The sequence below is a fragment of the Pelophylax lessonae genome, assembly GCF_965119305.1.
Source record: "Pelophylax lessonae genome assembly, chromosome: 1".
In the NCBI taxonomy this organism is placed as follows: domain Eukaryota; kingdom Metazoa; phylum Chordata; class Amphibia; order Anura; family Ranidae; genus Pelophylax; species Pelophylax lessonae.
Window position 1 is genome coordinate 319408054 of NC_138768.1, and position 19078 is coordinate 319427131.

Below are 19078 nucleotides of genomic sequence, written 5' to 3' on the forward strand. Positions count from 1 at the left end.
GTTCTAAGTAATTTTCAAGCAAAGAAAACAATTTTAACTTGTACACAATAAGTGTCAGAAAAAGACCCAGTCTAGAAGTGGTTAAATAAGGGCATGTGTGTTCCAGTGTGTTTTTGGTGCAGTTAGGTGCATTCCAGTGTGTTTTTGATGCATTTTACCGTGTTCCAGTACATTTCAGTGCAGAAAAAATGCAGCATGTTCTACTTTTTTTTCTGGAACTGGAACGTACTTGAACTGACTGGACTGGTATGAACTATGCCATTGAAAACCATATAATCTACTATCTACGTGTTTTTGATGCAGAAAGAAAACGCACTGGACTGCATGTGGTGTGAACTGGCCCTTAAAGTGGAACTAAGGCTCGGGTGACACCGCCACGACTCGGGATCAGACTTGTGAGACTCCAAGTTGTGTGACATGTAGCTTATGAGATCTGTCCTAATTAGTACGACTGAAGCTCCTGTACTACTTCAAGTCGACTTCTATCTGACTTGTGCCCAAAGCCCTTGTTCACATTGCTGCAGCTTCAAAGTGGCACGACTTTGACTCCAACATCCTTGCGCAACTTCATCAATTCTTGCATGCGACTTCTTTAACAGAAGTCAATGCAAGTCGTGTTGAAGTTGCACCAAACCAGTGCAGGAACCTTTTTCTAAGTCGGAGCGACTTGAGTTGCACCGATTAGAGAGGTTCCATTGCCGTTAACCACTTTCAGACCAGAGGACTTGACTGCTCAATGACCAGGCCCTATTTTGCGATACGGCACTGTGTGAATTTAACGGACAATTGCGCGGTCGTGCGACGCTGTACCCAAACAAAATTGATGTCCTTTTTTTCCCCACAAACAGAGCTTTCTTTTGGTGGTATTTGATCACCTGTGTGATTTTTATTTTTTGGGCTATAAACAAAAAAAGAGCGACAATTTCGAAAAAATAACAATATTTTTCACATTCTTTTATATGGAATTCTCAAAAAAAAATGTAAAAATCAAACTTTTTTAACATTTTAGGCCAATTTGTTTTCTGCTACATATCTTTGGTAAAAAATCACAATAAGCGTATTTTGATTGGTTTGCGCAAAAGTTATTGCATTTACTAACTACGGGAAAGATTTGTCATTTTTATTGTTTTTTTTTTTTACTAGTAATGGCGGCGATCTGCGAATTTTTGCGGGACTGCGACATTGCAGCGGACAGATCGGACCCCTAACTGACATTTTTGACACTTTTGGGGGTACCATTGACATTACTACAGTAATCAGTGCTAAAAATATGCACTGTTACTGTAATAATGACACTGGCAGGGAAGGGGTTAACAGTATGGGTGATCAAAGGGTTAAATGTGAATCTAACTGTGGGGGGGGGCGTGGCTTGTGAAGTCATCACAGAGACATGCGATCCTATATAGCAGGATCACATGACATCTGTGATCACTTCAGGGAGAAGTACGGATGGCTGTGTTTACATCAGCTGTCCGTCCTTCTCTGTCAGCGGTGGGAGATTGCGATTGGCCGGCGTCCATCGGAGCCACCTGCCACACGCACTAGCTTCCCCGCTGACGAGCTGGGGCGGGAGCGCGCCTCCGGCAGCGTGCGATCGACCCTGGTTCCTCCCAGGCGAGCGCTGTACATGTACGGGACTTTTTCTGGGAGTGCCAGACATCTGCAGCGTACATCTGCTGTACATCTGCAGCGTGCGGTCGGCAAGTGGTTAATGGGAAGCAACTTGTAATGCGACTTTGAACTCTCAAGTCGCATGACAAGTCGCAGCAGTGTGAACCAGACAGAAGTTGCCTCCAAGTCAGATCCTAATCTCAATAGATGTGATTTGGAACCGACATTACAAGTAGAATACCCAGGCATTCTCTGAAGTTGCTTCAAAGTTGCTTCAAGTTGCTCTGAAGTCGCCTGGCAAAATCGCACTGTAAGTTGCGCGACTTTCAGGACGCGGCAGGGTGAACCGAGCCCAAACTCCCCTGTTCTTTTGAGCCAAGGAAGCTGCCATCTTTGTCTGTACTTGATCTGCAACTGCCATGGTGCTGCGCACCTGATCAGTTATCACACCAGCTATTTTATGGTTTACTCGTTTAGTTGAGAGTACAAGCAAATGTGACAGTTACATTGCTGGCATGCCAGCAATGTAACTGTTTTTTGAGTTTAGTTCTGCTTTAACTTTCTATTCAGTGATTACACAAGTGCAGAAAATGTAACATTTGTTACAGCCATTCTCCCTTGATGTTATAGTCTATTTAGCAAAGGTATTACTCACTCAGGATGTTCCTTCCTCAAACACAAAAAAGGTCCTTCAAAGGACCAGGTCCTCTTTAAACCAAGCCACAGGACACGCTAGTTGGGGGTCAAGGGGTTAGGGTTTCTCTGTCTTCTGACTAGGAACAATGGAAACTTGTCACCTTAGGTCTAAAAACCGCAGAGAAGCTGGCCATGAAGTTCTCAAATGTAAATGACTACTGTGCAACCCGGACTGATAATTGCAGCCTTGCAGCCCTCTTCAGATCGGGGAATCTTTATCTGTACAAACAAAACTAGAACAAAAGAGCACAAAAACCTAATGCATTATCTACAGCACTTTATTAAACCAATTGCCTACTGGGCACTTTTACCCCCTTCCTGCCCAGGCCAATTTTCAGCTTTCAACGCTGTCACACTTTGAACGATAATTGCGCGGTCATGCAACACTGTACCTAAACAGATTTTTTTTTTTTCACCAAAATAGAACTTTCTTTTGATGGTATTTGATCACCACTGTTTTTTTTTTTTTTGTTTTTTTTTTGCTAAGCAAACAAAAAAAGACAAAATTAAAAACAAAAAAACAATTTTTCATAGTTTGTTATTAAATTTTGCAAACAGGTAATTTTTCTCCTTCACTGATGTGCACTGATGAGGCTGTACTGATGGGCACTAATAGGCTGCACTGATGGGCACTGATGAGGCGGCACTAATAGGTGGTACTGATAGGTGGCACTGATGGGCACTGAGAAGTTACTGATGAGGCTGCACTGATAGTTGGCACTAACGGGCATTGATAGGTGCCACTAAAAGGCACTGAAAGGTGGCACTAAAGGGCACTGATAGGTGGCACTGATAGCAGTACTGATAGGCAGCACTGATGGGCAGCACTGATGAGCAGGCACTGACTGGCATCACTAATGGGCACTGATTTGGGTCACTGATGGCACTGATTGGTGACACTGATAGGCACTGATTAGTGTCACTGATGGGCACTCCTGGGGCTTTACTGTAATCAGGGCACTGGTGATCAGTGCCCTGATAATCTGTGCTGGTCCCCCCTGTGAGGAGATGCCGCTGATCAGCTTTCTTCCCCACAGACTCAGTGTCAGTGTAAGACGAGGAGAGCCGATGAATCGCACTGATAGATGACACTGATGAGGAGGCACTGATTAGCAGTACTGATAGGCACTGATTGACAGCACTGGAGGGCACTGTTGGGACTGCACTGATAATCAGTGCCCTGATAATTAGTGCCAATGTCCCTTTAACAAAACTCAGTTATTCTCTTTGTTCTTCTCTCCTCGCACTGACAGCTGGAGGAGAAAAAAAGCCGATAACCCGCTTGTGTTGACATCCGTGATCAGCTGTCATTGGACACAGCTGATCACATGGTAAAGGGCCGCTGTGATTGGCCCTTTAGCCCGATCTGTGTTCGGACTCAGCTATCACAGAATGCGCAGCCTGCATGCCACAGGGGCACGTGGTAAGCAACATCACAAATACAGATGCAAAGTAAGCCCACGCTGTAACCATCATATGGCTATAGCACAGGCAGCAAGTGGTTGAAAGGTAAAGAGATACAAACCAGATTAAAATGGTAGCCTATCATAAATTCAGAAACCAGATGCCAGCTCTAGCTCTGAGGAAGGGGTCTGACCCTCAAAACGCATCAGCTGTACACGCCGTCCATCTGGACCTTCAGTGTTCAAGGGTTGGCATCTGTTTTTTTAATTCATGATATACTACCATTTTAATCTAGTGTATGTGTGAATTGAGCGTGTTCCTGCAATGCACATAAAAAACTCACATCTTTTTTGCAAGCCTGCTGCAGTGCCATTCTTTGGTAATGGCATCCTGACACACCCTGCTAATGTGCACAAGAAACTGCTGGACAAAACTCATGGTAGCAATGTGCACCCATGATTCAGGTAAGTGGGGGCGGTTTACAGGTGGGGGTTGAGAAATGTTACGGTGTTTCATGTTACATCCTAAATATGAATATAACAAGAAACAAGGTATGAGGGCTCACGGCAGCGGCAGCAGACTCTGACAAGTCATCTGTGGTGGAACAAATATCCACAGGGCCCTACATAGCTGATAGATCTAAAGGAGATTATACAGTCAGATTGTACAGTACATTGTCAATGCTAACAGTCCTTTTTTTTTTCCTCTAATTTACAAGCTACAGAAGATCTGCCCATATACAATAAGGATCCAGAAATCCAAGTGAGTCCATCAATTTTCACTGACTTATTCTTAAAGCCTGTTCTCATTCAAAGCATTTTATTTTTATTTTGTTAGCATTAAGAAGGATTAAAACCTTTTACTGGTTTTTATTGCTGTGTCGTCGTAGAGTAGATTTCACATCACTTCCTTTCCTGGTGACTACACAGGAAGTGAGGTGAATTCTCCCTAGTGGGGACATAGACATCAATAAAACCCTTATATGTCCACACTATACTAAAAAAAAAAAAAAAGTTTTATTACTGTCTGTGCCCACTTAAAGTGGTTTTGCTTGCTTCTCTCTATGACATAGAAGGACCAGGGGGAGTAGAAGAAAGAGTAGGATAGCAGGAAATAGAAGATATGCCCTAGGAAATTTTTTAGGGCACATATGTTACACCAAAGTCCCGGCTGTAAGCCCTGAACTGCCAATAAAAGCATCTGGGATTGGGAGAAGAAGCAGGCCAAAGGAGCAGTATATACTCCAGGAACTTTGTAGGGTTTATCTGTACCATCCAAGCCCCAGCTGTAAGCCCCAGACTGCCATTAGAAGTGGTGGGGAGTTTACGTCAAGGATTATCTCTGTTAGGAAGATTCACCCCCTCTATTTGTCTTGGTAACCGTTATCACCAAAAGTAAATCCCAAATTTTGAGTGGTCACCAGAACAGGGAGGGCTTGTTATATTTGCAGTTGGGGGCTTTAAAAATGCCTGGTTGAGCCTTAAGAGCCTCTAACATGAACAAAAACATTTATCGTGGAATGAGGAAGGGTTAGAACTTTTGATTATGGTTTTTATATCTCTTGCCCCAGTGACAACTAAAACCCTCATTGCTTATCCTGGTGTCACAGGCACGGGAAGTGAATGAAAATCCTCTCCAATGGTGTCACGGAGAGGAACTGATTTTTTTTGCCATCTAACACTAAACAAATATTGAGCTAAATTTAGTCTTTTCAGCTCCTCTGTAGCTATTGGAGCTAAGTGGGATTATTTTTGCCTGTTTTGGGTCTCACAGGCTGCAGGCTCCACTACTTCACTCCACCTTCTAGTAGGTTCTAGAATATAGGGGGCTGGAAGAGGCAGACACTGAACTTCAAAATGTACGGAACTCTAGCCAATCCCTAGAGAGATGTGCCCAGACGGTGGATAGAGAGCCCATAGATAGTCTGATTGGCAGGTTGAAACAGTTACTTAGGTGCTGTCCCAGCTGTGAGGATAGGGGTTAATGCTTTTCACAATTCTTTAGTTTTGTCAGTTACTTCTCTGGGTCCGATCCATTGGTCCTATGAGATGCAAAAGGGTCCATGGTCCAGGGCCAGAGAGAGCTAGCGTAACTTAGAAAGAGCCGCCCAGGGTTGGCAGAGGTCTGCCAAGGTCTGCCAGTATACGTCAGGGCCTCTAAACCATGAGAAGGAGGATGTTACTTATCACCTTCCAGGTGTAGAGTTGTCGGAGCCTGGGGTTTGCCCTGAAGACACCAGCACCGGTCTGTGCCTCATAAGGTCTTGCACCTATACATAAATGCCTGTAAAGATCTTAATTGCCTTGACTACACCTTTGCAGGTATGCAAGGGCAACACTCAAGCCTGTAGTTAGAGTTAGGGAATTAGGAAAGAATAATGTCTTTGTCTATTGGACTGTGAAATGTCTACTTGCACTATCTTAAGTAAAGTTTCCTTTGTCCTTGCCTGGTCTGAAGTCACTGAAAGGGGTGTATTGTAAGTAACTGGCACACATAGTTCACTGAGTGGGTCTTAACACATTGGGGTATGAAGACATCAGCATGGAGTGGAATAGTATAAAGACAAAAGTGGTTAATGGAAGTTTTGCAGCAGCCTGTTGATAGCGTGTACCTGGTATAGATGGAACGGTCTCTAGCAGCGAAGGAGGTGTTGTCGGTACTCCTTCCCCCAGTGGTCTGTCTCCCATAATAATAGGAGCACATTGCACTGCAGAGGTTCCCATTCTGTACACAGGTAAGGAAGTTCAAGAGTTAAGTTAAGTGAATGGTGGGGCCTACTCTGCTACTGGGGAGTAGTAAAGAAAACGCTGGATAGGTGGATGTGGACATTGGCTCAGCGTGTCCCTCCTAAATGCATATTACAGAGAAGGTGTGCATTGTCATGAGGAACTGAAGGTTAACTGGAGTGGATAATAGGGATGATTGAACGGTTCGGGTCGACCATCGTTTCGACCCAAACATTGACTGTTCGAGGTTCGGCCGAATTTAGAACTTTTTGCTGAAAAAGTTCGGAATTCGGCAACCAGAACTGACCAAAATGCAATGGGCCAGGGACTGAGCTTTAAAAGCTTGTGATTGGAACAGAACCATTAGTAAAAGCCAATTGAGGGGGCAGGAGAATGCTAGGAATGTGATTGGAGTGACTAAGGGGTCCAGAGGCCAATCATTAGTGAATACGCCCCCCAGTATATAAGATAGCCCCCGCCAAATTCCTAGCATTGTAATACAGGGACATGGAACAGAGTGGAAGCAGTTCTGTTACTTCTGCTTCAAAGTGTCATTTAGCATTTATTAGTGTGAGGAAATGGATATCTAGTGTAGTTAGGGTGCTAGTTTCCACTTTAGTTAGCTTCAAAAATCAAGTTTCTGTAGGGAAAGTGTTAAGTGCCAGGGTGACCGTAGTGTAGTGTAGGGTGAACTGACACTGACTGCTATGGCAGGGTGACCAAACTCTTCCATTTCAGAGTGACTGCTATAGAGAAAATATCGTTTTCTCTTATGTGACTTTCAGAGCAGCGATATGGCTTCTCTCCGGTCAGCCTGCTTTTTGCTGCAGGCGTCTATTGGGCTTTTTTGAGGACAAGTTTGGAGTCAGGCATGACATCTTAACTTGTGTAAAGGGGTATATATACACACACATGTATGTATATATACACCTACACACATATAGGTGTGAAAAGAGCAGAACATTATGCTTGCGCTAATGACATTATTAACAGGCATATGGCTTCGCTCCTTTCACACCTATATGTGTGTATGTGTAAAATACATATAAGTGTGTGTGTATATATACCCCCTATACACAAGTTCAGATGTTTTGCCTCCCTCCAAGGACCCCCAAAAAATGCCCAAAAAACGCCTGCGCCAAAAAAAAACGCCCAGGTGTTTTATTGCAGGCTTTTTTTTGGGCATTTTTTTGGGGTCTTTGGAGTCAGGCAAAACATCTCAACTTGTGTATAGGGGTATATATAGACACACATGTATGTATATATACACCTACACACATATAGGTATGAAAGGAGTGGAGCCATATGGGTGTTAATTATTTTATTAGCGCAAGCATAGTTTTCTGCTATGTATATTTACACCTATATACAGTGGGTACGGAAAGTATTCAGACCCCCTTAAATTTTTCACTCTTTGTTATATTGCAGCCATTTGCTAAAATCATTTAAGTTCATTCTTCTTCCTCATGAATGTACACATAGCACCCCATACTGACAGAAAAACCCAGAATTGTTGACATTGTTGCAGATTTATTAAAAAAGAAAAACTGAAATATCACATGGTCCTAAGTATTCAGACCCTTTGCTCAGTATTTAGTAGAAGCCCCCTTTTGATCTAATACAGCCAGGAGTCTTTTTGGGAAAGATGCAACAAGTCTTTCACACCTGGATTTGGGGATCCTCTGCCATTCCTCCTTGCAGATCCTCTCCAGTTCTGTCAGGTTGGATGGTAAACGTTGGTGGACAGCCATTTTTAGGTCTCTCCAGAGATGCTCAATTGGGTTTAAGTCAGGGCTCTGGCTGGGCCATTCAAGAACAGTCACGGAATTGTTGTGAAGCCACTCCTTCGTTATTTTAGCTGTGTGCTTAGGGTCATTGTCTGGTTGGAAGGTAAACCTTTGGCCCAGTCTGAGGTCCAAAGCACTCTGGAGAAGGTTTTTGTCCAGGATATCCCTGTACTTAGCCGCATTCATCTTTCCCTCGATTGCAACCAGTCTGTCTACCCCTGCAGGCCCCCCCTGCCCCCATGGCCTACTCTACATGATGCCTGGAGTAGCAGGGTTCTTGTCCTGGTGGAAGAGATCCTAACCTGAAAGGGCAGCCTCCTGGGCAAGTCAGCTGAAAGTCTGCAGAGAAAGTCCGAGCTATGCTAGGGCTGTGAGGCCCAGTTTTCTGAAGGGAGTTCACAGCCAAGTAAGGGGGCGCACTGAGGATACGGCCTGGAGATTCATGATACAGTGTATAGCCAATATTGGACAGGATCAATTCAAGTATCTGGAGACACAATGGAGTAGAGGCCTTGAAGTGGTTCTAGTGTGACTGTTGTTGTTTAACCCCTTTTGTGACTGTGTTAATACCACCAAATTGAAATTTTCACTGCTGGGGGTCCTATAAGTGCTTGTGCCTCTAGTCTCTGCAAAGTGGGGGAGGCTTTTCTACACCCCATCTAAGTTCAAGCATTAAACCTTAAAAAGACGCTCACTGGGTTCATTGCATTGTGTGGGATTTGCTGTGTGCCTCGCTGTTGTGCGCACACTTGGGAATAGAAACTGTGATAAACCTGCAGGGTCCGTCAAGGGTCTGTGCTACACAAAGAAAATATGTATGCTTTCAGCAGCACACCTAGATCAGGCAGAGCAATGATTTACAGAACGACTTGCAGCCTTATGTCACAATTTTCAGGGTGGAAATAGATCTAGCACCCTCCTAGTTAGGTGCTAGATGTAAAAGCATTGTTAAGCTCCATCTGCATATCAGAGGAGCCTGATCAGTTAGATTTGCCTGTTGCATGTTCCCAGGTGTGATTCACTTGGTCTGAGGACTGAGGGAGTGCCCCCACTGTATCCAATAGGGGAGCCTGTTGGACAATGGAGGAAACCCAGCCAGTGACACATAGGCTTTTGTGTCAGTTCCAGTGGGAGGGCACTCCCGCAGTGCATCCTGGGATTGTTCATAAAAGCCAGGGGGACATGTGACAGGGCGTCTTTGGTGGGAAGCAGAGTCCTAGGAGGAGGCTGACGGCTGTTTCTCCTCCTGCTGTCTAAGGAAGGTGGTCATAGGCCTAGTGAACCAGGTGTGGAGCTGAGCCTAAAGGATCCTGTATAGCTGACAGTGGAGCTGCTGGCAGAGTCATCTGGGAAAAACAGTGTCCGTGAGTACCAGGGGACTTGCCTAAGGGTCTGCCCAGGAAGGGGGACCACTCCAGTGAAGTCAGAGGATAGATGGTCAGCTCATACAGTACGCCAGAGTAAAGGGGGTACCAAGTATAGCCCTGAAGATTAGGGGTAAAAGGGGGTGCCGTGTAGGGCCCTGAAGAGAGATTCACTGAATAGTTCACTTATTACCTACTTCACTACAGTGGCAAGGTGAATCAGCAGCCTTGCCGCATTCAACGCAGTTAGAAGTCCTGACATTGTGCATAGTTCATTCAGTTGGAGTACCCCACTCATCCCTTCTCCTAAACCAGTTCTCAATAAAACAACAAAAAACCAAATCCCCTGGACTGATTTCTGACTGAGCCATCCACTTGAAATACTCTACATTATCAAGTTGTTGCTATGGGTAACCCAGGGGAATCAGTAACCATTCCCATGGGAGAAGTGCTACATAATGTAGAGTAATACAGAAAATTTTAGAGACAGGAAATGGTCACTGTTTAGGAAAACATTTTGTTTATTTTGTTGGATTTTCATTTTCAGGATATTTCACAGAGTCTAACATCAGAATGTTCTCCCGTGGTCGGTACGATGGCCCCTCCTCAAGGCTCCAGGCCCATGTCCGAGCCCGCTTTACATCTGTTTGAAGAGAGAAGTTGTGGGGAGCAGGAAGCATGGATAGATCGATTCAAGAAGCTGGAAAATGTTCTATGGCTGTGTCAGATAAAAAACACTGGTAAGGTATTCGTTCCACATCCAAAATAGAGTATTATTAACATTATAGATGTAGGCTTCCTCCGATGTCACCTTCTTTGAAGTGGAGCAGATCATAAAAAGGAATTCCGGGTGTGGATATTAACCACATCTGGACCGGAAGGTTTTACCCCCTTAATGACCAGGCCATTTTTTGCAATACGACACTGCGTCAATTTTACAGACAATTGCGCGATGCTGTACCCAAATACAATTGATGTTCTTTTTTTTCCCACAAATAGAGCTTTCTTTTGGTGGTATTTGATCATCTCTGCGTTTTTTATTTTTTTGCACTAGAAAAAAAAATACCTGTCAATTTTGAAAAAAAAAAAAAAAAAGTTTTTACTTTCTTCTATAAAACATATCCAATAAAAAAAAATGTAAAAAATCTAATTTCTTTATCAATTTAGGCCAATATGTATTCTGCTACATATTTTTGGTAAAAAAAAATCCCATTAAGCATATATTGATTGGTTTGCGCAAAAGTTGCTGCATCTACAAACAATGGGATATTTTTATGGCTCTTTTATTTATTTATTTGATTTTACTAGTAATGGTGGCGATCAACGATTTTTAGCAAGACTGTGACATTGCGGCGGACAGATCGGACATCTAACTGACACTTTTGAGGGGACCAGTGACATTATTACAGTAATCAGTGCTATAAATATGCATTGGTACCGTACTAATGACAATGGCAAGGCAGGGGTTAACATTAGGGGTGATCAAAGGGTATAGTGTGTCCCTAGGGGATGATTTCTAACTTTGTGGGGGATGAACTTACTGGATGAACACAGAGATCCCTGTTCTTGCTTAGCTGGAACACAAGATTACTGTACACATCCTTGACAGAATGGCGGTCGGCCTTGTTTACATCGGCAGACCGGCGTTCTACCTCTTTGGGGAGTGATCGCGGGTGGCCAGTGGACATCCCTACCACTGGACCCACTAATTGGCTCCCTCTGTGGCCAATCAGCGTGCGATCATGCCTCCAGCGGTGTGCACACGCCCCCTCTGGCTTTCACACCAAGTGACGTACAGGTACGTAGTTTCGTGCAATAGTTCCGACCTGCCACTGTATATATACTGTGGCTGGTTGGCAAGTGGTTAATACATACAGTGTATAGCACCCTCTAGTGTGCTACTAGAGTGAGAGCAGGTAAACTATAGTCTGACTCAGGGCCAAGCCTGAGTCTTGGAATCTGGGTCAGGGTTTACTAGAGTTCAGGGCAGCATTACTCATACAGGCAGCTTTCTGGTGCCCCCCCTGTTCTTGGAGAATGTTCTGGAAGCTAGAGGACGGAGTTTATGAGGGTTGTCCTGCATATTTAGGGGCCCTTAGCCAATTCACAGGAAGTGGGTCTGGCAGGGGTCTAAGTGAACTCTACCTTGAGCCGGGACTGGGGTGGCTGGCCTGGAAGGATCCTACCACAGGAGAAGTTGGAAGGAGGCTTTCCTGAGAGGCAGCAGTAGCAAGGAGGACAGAATGAGTACAGCAGCATGGTGCAGGGACTTACAAGAGGAGAGACTGACACATGTAGCAGATCTCTCTTGAAGACAGACTGAGCTTACGTTTTCAGCCTTGCCCCCAGAGTGAGAGTTGGGTAGACTGGTGAAGAGAAGCAGCCAGATGGGCTGGTAAAGCGGCAACCAGATGGGCTAGAATTTTCTGCAGATGTAGAGCTGGGACCAGTGTCTACAAGGCAGTGGAGATGCTCCAGGATGCAGTTCACACCACATTGTGCTACTTACTAAAAGGGACTGAGAGTTCCTAGCCTGTAAGGGGCTATTGCTAAATCTAATGGGCCATACACACTATAAGATTTTCTGAAGACTTTTTCCTTTAGACTTACCAAAACCATATAATATGAGGTCAAACCTAAACACTTTCAATTTGTATGCAATCTGGCAGGCCCTCACACTACATAGAAAAGGTAAATCTGAAGGAAATCTAACCACAAAAGTTGGATAGTGTGTATCCAGCTTTACAGAGACTGTTAACCTGTGCAGAAGGATTGTTTGGAGCTAAAGAGAGGAATCAATTGAAGCTGTACAGAAGAATCGATCGGAGCTGTAAATAGGCAGGAATTTGTCCCTAGTTTTTGTCACTTTCAAGTTGGGCATCCCATAATTCCTATCCCCATCCAAGTTATCCCCTCAATAAAACAACAACAAAAAAACAAGTAGTCCACTGTGTCTGGATGCAAGCTGGAAATGTTATGTGCCTGACTGTGCAGCAGTGGGGAACCCTGTCACTTGCAGCCCCTACAGGGGTAGTGCTACACACAGTTACATTAGGCCAGCTTGGAACCAATGTAATTATGTACAGTATTTACTATACCTGTAGAATCCCTCTAGAAGCTAGAAATCCCTATAGTAGATACTGTTACTCCAGTAATCTCCACAATCGTCCCATCATGAGCAGCTGCCCTTCTGCATTGTGAACACAGGAGGTCGGCTGTTGGGCATGGGCCTCATTCAGAGAGTGATTTGAATTTTCTCAGTGAATGCAAAGCACTCTCTGTTTGGACAAGGTCAAGAGGTGGAGTGGTGATATCACGCTATCCACCTCCTCTAACCAGTTCATCAGAAAAAATATGCAGGATTCTGTAGATGGCAGTCATGCCGAGCAAGCAGCCCCAAGTATTCACTATGCAGAAGGACACAGGACGCAAAAGACTATAGCAATCACTGTGGAAGCAGCAACAACTACTGCAAGTCCCTGCTTCCACATGCTTAAGAATATGTACTGTACACCTACCTTGACCCTAGCTAAACCATTGTGACGGTGCGAAAAAATTCATACCTGGAATTCAGCTTTAAGGGTATATTCACACCAGGTGTGGTAGGACTGCATTGGGTAGCTATTCCGGCACAGTCCCACCGCAAGACAAGACATTTCTTGTCTCCTACATATCTGGTTCACACTACTACATTGCGATGCCTGTCTGCCTGTTTCCAATGTTTTATCTTCAGTTATGCTTTAAAGTGAACCTGCAGATGAGCAGCTAAACACACTGTTGAAATACATGTAAAATGCTTTTCTTTCCAAAAAATGTCATACTCTGTTCAGCCAGCTTTGTAATCAAGGCCCAAAGCTATACAGCATTGCCAGGTCTCTGACCTCCAATGTGAAAGCAGCACAGCTTGTTCCAGAACACCCTACCAGCCTTTTGGCTGGGTGAGCAGTAACACCAGGATGAATCATCATCCAACTGTGGGCAAAGTATTCTCTTTGTTAAGCCTCCTTCACACGGAAGTGTACACGCCTTGCGAGGGCCATGTCTTCCCGCACAACATTGCACAGGTGTCCCATGCCTTTGATAAAGCCATTGATCCCAATTAAACAGCCATGGGGCCATGTGGGTGTGCTTCTCCAAAATCAGACAGTGTCAAGTTGGGAGCAGTGACTTTTTCCATGCAGCCGCTGTCTCCCGATTGACATAAAATCATATAAAAACTAGAAAACAAAACTAGAAAAACTAGAAAAGCCTGCATTTCCTTTGTAGTGGGTGACAACACTCCAGCCTAGTCACTTAATATTCCTCCGGTATTGTTACCACTGCACCACCACACAGGACAACACCTATACTCTCCATCTTCTGAAGGCCTAATGATGGTGTCACAATTTACATGCACTTTAAAAGTGTATGTCTACTGGCTAGCTCTAAGGATCATCAGTAATACACTGCTCAACAAAAATAAAGGAACACTTTGAAAACATATCAGATCTCAATGGGGAAAAATATCATGCTGGATATCTATACTGATATGGACTTGGTAATGTGTTAGGAATGAAAGAATGCCACATCGTTTCATGGAAATGAAAATTATCAACCTACAGAAGGCTGAATTCAAAGAAACCCTCAAAAATTAAGTGAAAAAATTATACAGTAGGCTATTTCATTTTGCTGAAATTTCATTGCAGCAACTCAAAATGGTTCTTAGTTTGTGTGCCCCCCCACGTGCTTTTATGGATGCCTGACAACATCGGGGCATGCTCCTAATGAGACAACGGATGGTGTCCTGGCCTATTTCTTCCCAGATTTGGACCAATGTTTCAGCGAGCTCCTGATCAGTCTGAGGTGCAACCTGGCAGTGTCGGATGGACCGAAACCTAATGTTACAGAGGTGTTCTATTGGATTTAGGTCAAGCGAGCGTGGGGGCCATTCAATGGTATCACTTCCTTCATCCCCCAGGAACTGGCTGCAAACTCTCACAACATGAGGCCGGGCACTGTTGTGCACCAGGAGGAGCCCAGGACCCATTGCACCAGCGTAGGGTTTGACAATGGGCCCAAAGATTTCATCCTGATACCTAATGGCAGTCAGGGTGCCATTGTCTAGCCTGTAGAGGTCTGTGCGTCCCTCCGTGGATATGCCTCCCCAGATCATCACTCACCCACCACCAAACCAGTCATGCTGAACGATGTTACAGGTAGCATAATGTACTCCACGGCTTCTCCAGACCCTTTCACGTCTGTCACATGTGCTCAGGGTGAACCTGCTCTCGTGTGTGAAAGGGTACCAGTGGCGGACATGCCAATCTGGCATTCAGTGGCAAATGCCAATTGAGCTCCACAGTGCCAGGCAGTGAGCACAGGGTCCACTAGAGGACGTCGGACCCTCAGGCCACCTCCATGAATTCTGTTTCTGATTGTTTAGTCAGAGACATTCACACCAGTAGCCTGCTGGAGGGCATTTTTTAGGGCTCTAATAGTGCTCATCCTATTGCTTATTTGCACAAAGGAGCATATACCGGTCCTGCTAATGGGTTGAAGACCTTCTTTGGCCCTGTCCAGCTCTCCAAGATTAACTGCCTGTCTCCTGGAATCTCCTCCATGCTCTTGAGGCTGTGCTGGGAGACACAGCAAACCTTCTGGCAATGGCAAGTAATGATGTGCCATCCTGGAGGAGTTGTACCACCTGTGCAACCTCTATAGGGTCCAGGTATTGCCTCATGCTACCAGTAGTGACAATGTCCCTAGCCAAATTCAAAAGTCAAAAACAGTCAGAAAAGATGAGTAGGGAAAAAAAAATGTCAGTGGCCTCTACCTGTAAAACCATTCCTGTTTTGGAGATTGTCTCATTGTTGCCCATCGAGTGCCCCTGTTTGTAATTTCATCAACACCAAAGCAGTCAAAACTGATTAACAACCCCCTCTTCTACTTAACTTACCAGATCAATATCCCAGGAGTTTAAGTGACTTGATGCTATACTCTGATTAAAAAAGTGTTCCTTTAATTTTTTTGAGCAGTGTATATCTTCTTCAGAACCCCACCCAGTGTTGAAGGCATTGCAAAGTCAAAAGACAGTGCCAACACTATCAACGCAGCCAAGTTATGTATCCCACCTCACTGGGGATCACCACACATTCTGACTATCTCTGAATGGACTTCCTATCCAAATTCTCACAAATTTGGGCCTGTTGGACCCACTTCCGTTCCACAGGGAGATACTTAACCCTGATGGGATTAAACCATGCCGACCCCCCCCCCCCCCAATAGCCAGTTGACTACCTCCACTGATACTCATATTTAACTCATTCTATACTCATAATTAAGTCATTCCTTCAACCTAACTCAAAGGACCTACCCAAGGGATTAGCCTGGGATGACCCCCTTTAAAGGAGATCCCTCTTGAGCAGATTAATGTTCTGATCCTTACCAATATGCTGCCCTCTGTGTAGACTGAGGAGATAATAACCTCTGACTCCCCTCTCTCCTTACTCCCACCCCCCCCCCCCTCTACACACCCTTCTCGCATACATATCTTCGCTCTTACTTTAGTTCAGGTTGTAAGCCGTCATCCTTACATCCAACACTAATAAGCTGACCAGTCTATAAAGCCTCCCTCACAGTCACAAACCATTTCTAGGACCCAACCCTTCCATACCCAACTAGACAAGGGAGTAAGAGGTATCATTCCAACGTGCACCGCACTTTATAAGCTATGGTTTGGGTTTGGTTGAGTCGCTTGTTTTAATAATTGCACAGGCTCCTGTTGAATGTTAGGACCAATTGCTACTTAAACTGTTCTGATAGGCTCCAGTGATTATTGCCACATCCACAATGTATACCTTTCCGATGTTCAATTATCCTTTACAGGGGCGTAACTACAGGGGTTGCAGGGGTTGCAATTGCAACCGGGCCCCATGCTCCAGGGGGCCTGTGCGGCTCTTCTGTACACCTGGATAGGAGGGGCGGCGGGGGCAGCATGTTGAGAAATCACTGTCCTCCTTTTTCCTCCTGTAGCTGCAGGAGGAAAATGGAGGAGATTGGTTCCTCTGTATGCTGCCCCTGCCGCCTCTCCTATCCAGTTTACTTGTGTTTTGCTGTCTCTGGGCCCCTGTGTGCTCCCCTGGTCCCCCACCCCCACTGTGCTCCCTCCCCTCTCCTGCCGTCTGCTGCAGGGGATGTGTCACAATAGAGAACAAGGAAGGGGTCGGTAAATATGTAATTTACCAGCTCCTTCCTTTTCTGAATGGACAGAGTCATAGTCCGTGACATTGTAAAAAAATAAAATAAAATGATAAAAAAATAATACAATTAAAATACCAAAAAATAAAAACTACTGACTCCAGTGGGTGAACTTCCAGAATCACAAAGGTCACATTTGCCACTGTGCCCTGGCATTCCACCACGTGGGGAGGCCCCAAGATGGCAGGAAAGGGGGCCCACTGCAGAACTTGTGAAAGGGTCCCGCTGCAGGACCATAATAAAGGGCCCCGCAATGAGAGTAAAGGGCCCAAGAGTCAGTGAGAAAAGCCCCAGGCTTGAAGGGAAGGGCCCCAGCTAGGGGTCTGGGGGGCCTTTCATGGTTTCTTGCACCGGGGCCATGAAGGTTCTAGTTACGACTCTGATCCTTTATATGTTGACAATATGTATTGTTCTACTTAGAACTAAACTAAAAGATAGTGCCAAACTTCCTTGGAGAGGAGATGAAGACTACTATAGGGAAATATTGCCACCCTGGGCTCCTAAAAGGTGTAAGAAGCCAGTGGGTAACTCAACTGACTGGAAGTTGGATCAAAAGCAGAAGTTTTAAGGTACCTCCCTCCAAAAAATACACCATTGGTCCTTACTCATCTTCTCTGGAGTTGATGGGGGAGGGGTCCTTACTTCTGCACTGAATAGCACACATGTAATGACATAAGAGTACCATTCATTGCCCTAATAATGTGAGTTCAGGTCAGCGATATGACATCCCTATAGGGGGTGGGGCCTAGACAGCCTGCAGTGGGATGAATGAAGATGGCCGTCATTCAACCCAGGAAGACAGGCAGCATCTAGCAGCAGAAAAGACATACTGCAGGAACAACTTTGGTTTGAAGGTAAGTATGGCAGCAAAAGCTGCCTTTTTTACATGCTTAATTTTAATTACTAATAAAACCTGCAGTCAGTCTTTTAAAAAAGGAAACTATAAGGGGTTTGTGTTGGTATGGCCCTTTAAGATGGCCAAAGATCCCAAACCTGGAAGCAGCTCACATGTAGCATCATTGAAGGGGGAGGGGAGTTTATAGATCTTAAATAAAAAGTTTTTTTTTTACAAGGTGCCTCTGCATTGTTCTAAATTTGCAGTTGATGTTTTCCGTAGGTTTGGTGGAAAAAGAGAGAGCCTGGCAGATTCTTCACAGGTACAATGTCCTCTATGGCCTGAGTCTGAGTGAAGAGAAGATGGTGGAAGCTCTGGAGACGTTTGGTGCTGGAGATCATGTGACCCTGGGGCCCATGCTGCTCTCCTTGAAAGAGTTGTAGAGTACTTTGTGAGCATCAGACCGGCAGTGATATGAGCAAATCTAGGAAAGGAAAACTTGTAGTGCCACAACCTCTAAATTTAATGTACAATGGGACTGATGCAATTGTCTATGCCAGGATTTACGCTGTACATACCGTATACAAACATCAGAGAGTTAAAAAATCCAGCGCTGACTTGACTAAGGCCCTAAGGTTAGGGCATACATATACATATGTATATATATATATGATGGATACTTTTATGTCTTGATGGAAACTTAAAAAAACGTAAACCATTTTTATCATCAATTAAGTCGGTGCCAAATTTTCTAACTCTCATATGAGCAAGTCTGCGCTGTGAGTTTGGGCTGCTGTTTTCTGTACAGAAGCGTGCTGCATTTGTTACTGGAATTATTTAAAAAAAAATAAAATAAAAATAAATTGTGGCTGAAATTCAGATAAATTCTCGCTCTGGTCAAAGTGTGCCTGCCATCCTCCCACCTCAAGTACCTCTTCACCTTGATCTGTTACACCATCTGAGCGCTTGTCAACCTTTCTGGTTGCAGCTTTTTCTTGACGAGCCGCACCAGGTCATGCATCTGGGGCCACAGTGGCCAGTCAGAATAGTATTGCCAGCGGTGTCCTATTTGGGCCCGTGCCACTGTAGTCACGCCAAGGCGGGCCAGGATCTCTGCCTTCAGTTATTTGTTATTCTGGATTTTCTCAGGCAGTAGTTCAAAGTAGGCCTTTTGCAGATCTTCAGTAAAGAAATGGGTGAATAGCCCAGTCCATTGGTTTTGAGACCACTCCTGTTATTCTCTCAATGGAGTAGGTGCTGGCATAGGAGGTGGGACATGGCACCAGGGGTCTCCCACGGGAGCTGAGGGCCCATTTTTGCCCACCTGCCCTGTGATCCCTCAGCTCCCGTGGGAGACCCCTGGTGCCATGTCCCACCTCCTATGCCAGCACCTACTCCATTTGCAAAGTAAGCTTTGGT

General features: G+C 44.9%; 1 protein-coding gene across 1 annotated transcript in view; it reads left to right on the forward strand.

Moving 5' to 3' along the window:
• LOC309544933 (uncharacterized protein C1orf87) overlaps window positions 1-18231 on the forward strand; it is a 29379-nt gene extending 11148 nt beyond the window's left edge. Inside the window, exons 5-7 of the mRNA XM_082243937.1 lie at window positions 4430-4473; window positions 10136-10328; window positions 17942-18231. Coding sequence (XP_082100063.1) covers window positions 4430-4473; window positions 10136-10328; window positions 17942-18102 — 398 coding nt within the window. The 3' untranslated portion in view covers window positions 18103-18231. The remainder of the gene's footprint in view (window positions 1-4429; window positions 4474-10135; window positions 10329-17941) is intronic.
• The last annotated feature ends 847 nt before the right edge of the window (window positions 18232-19078 follow it).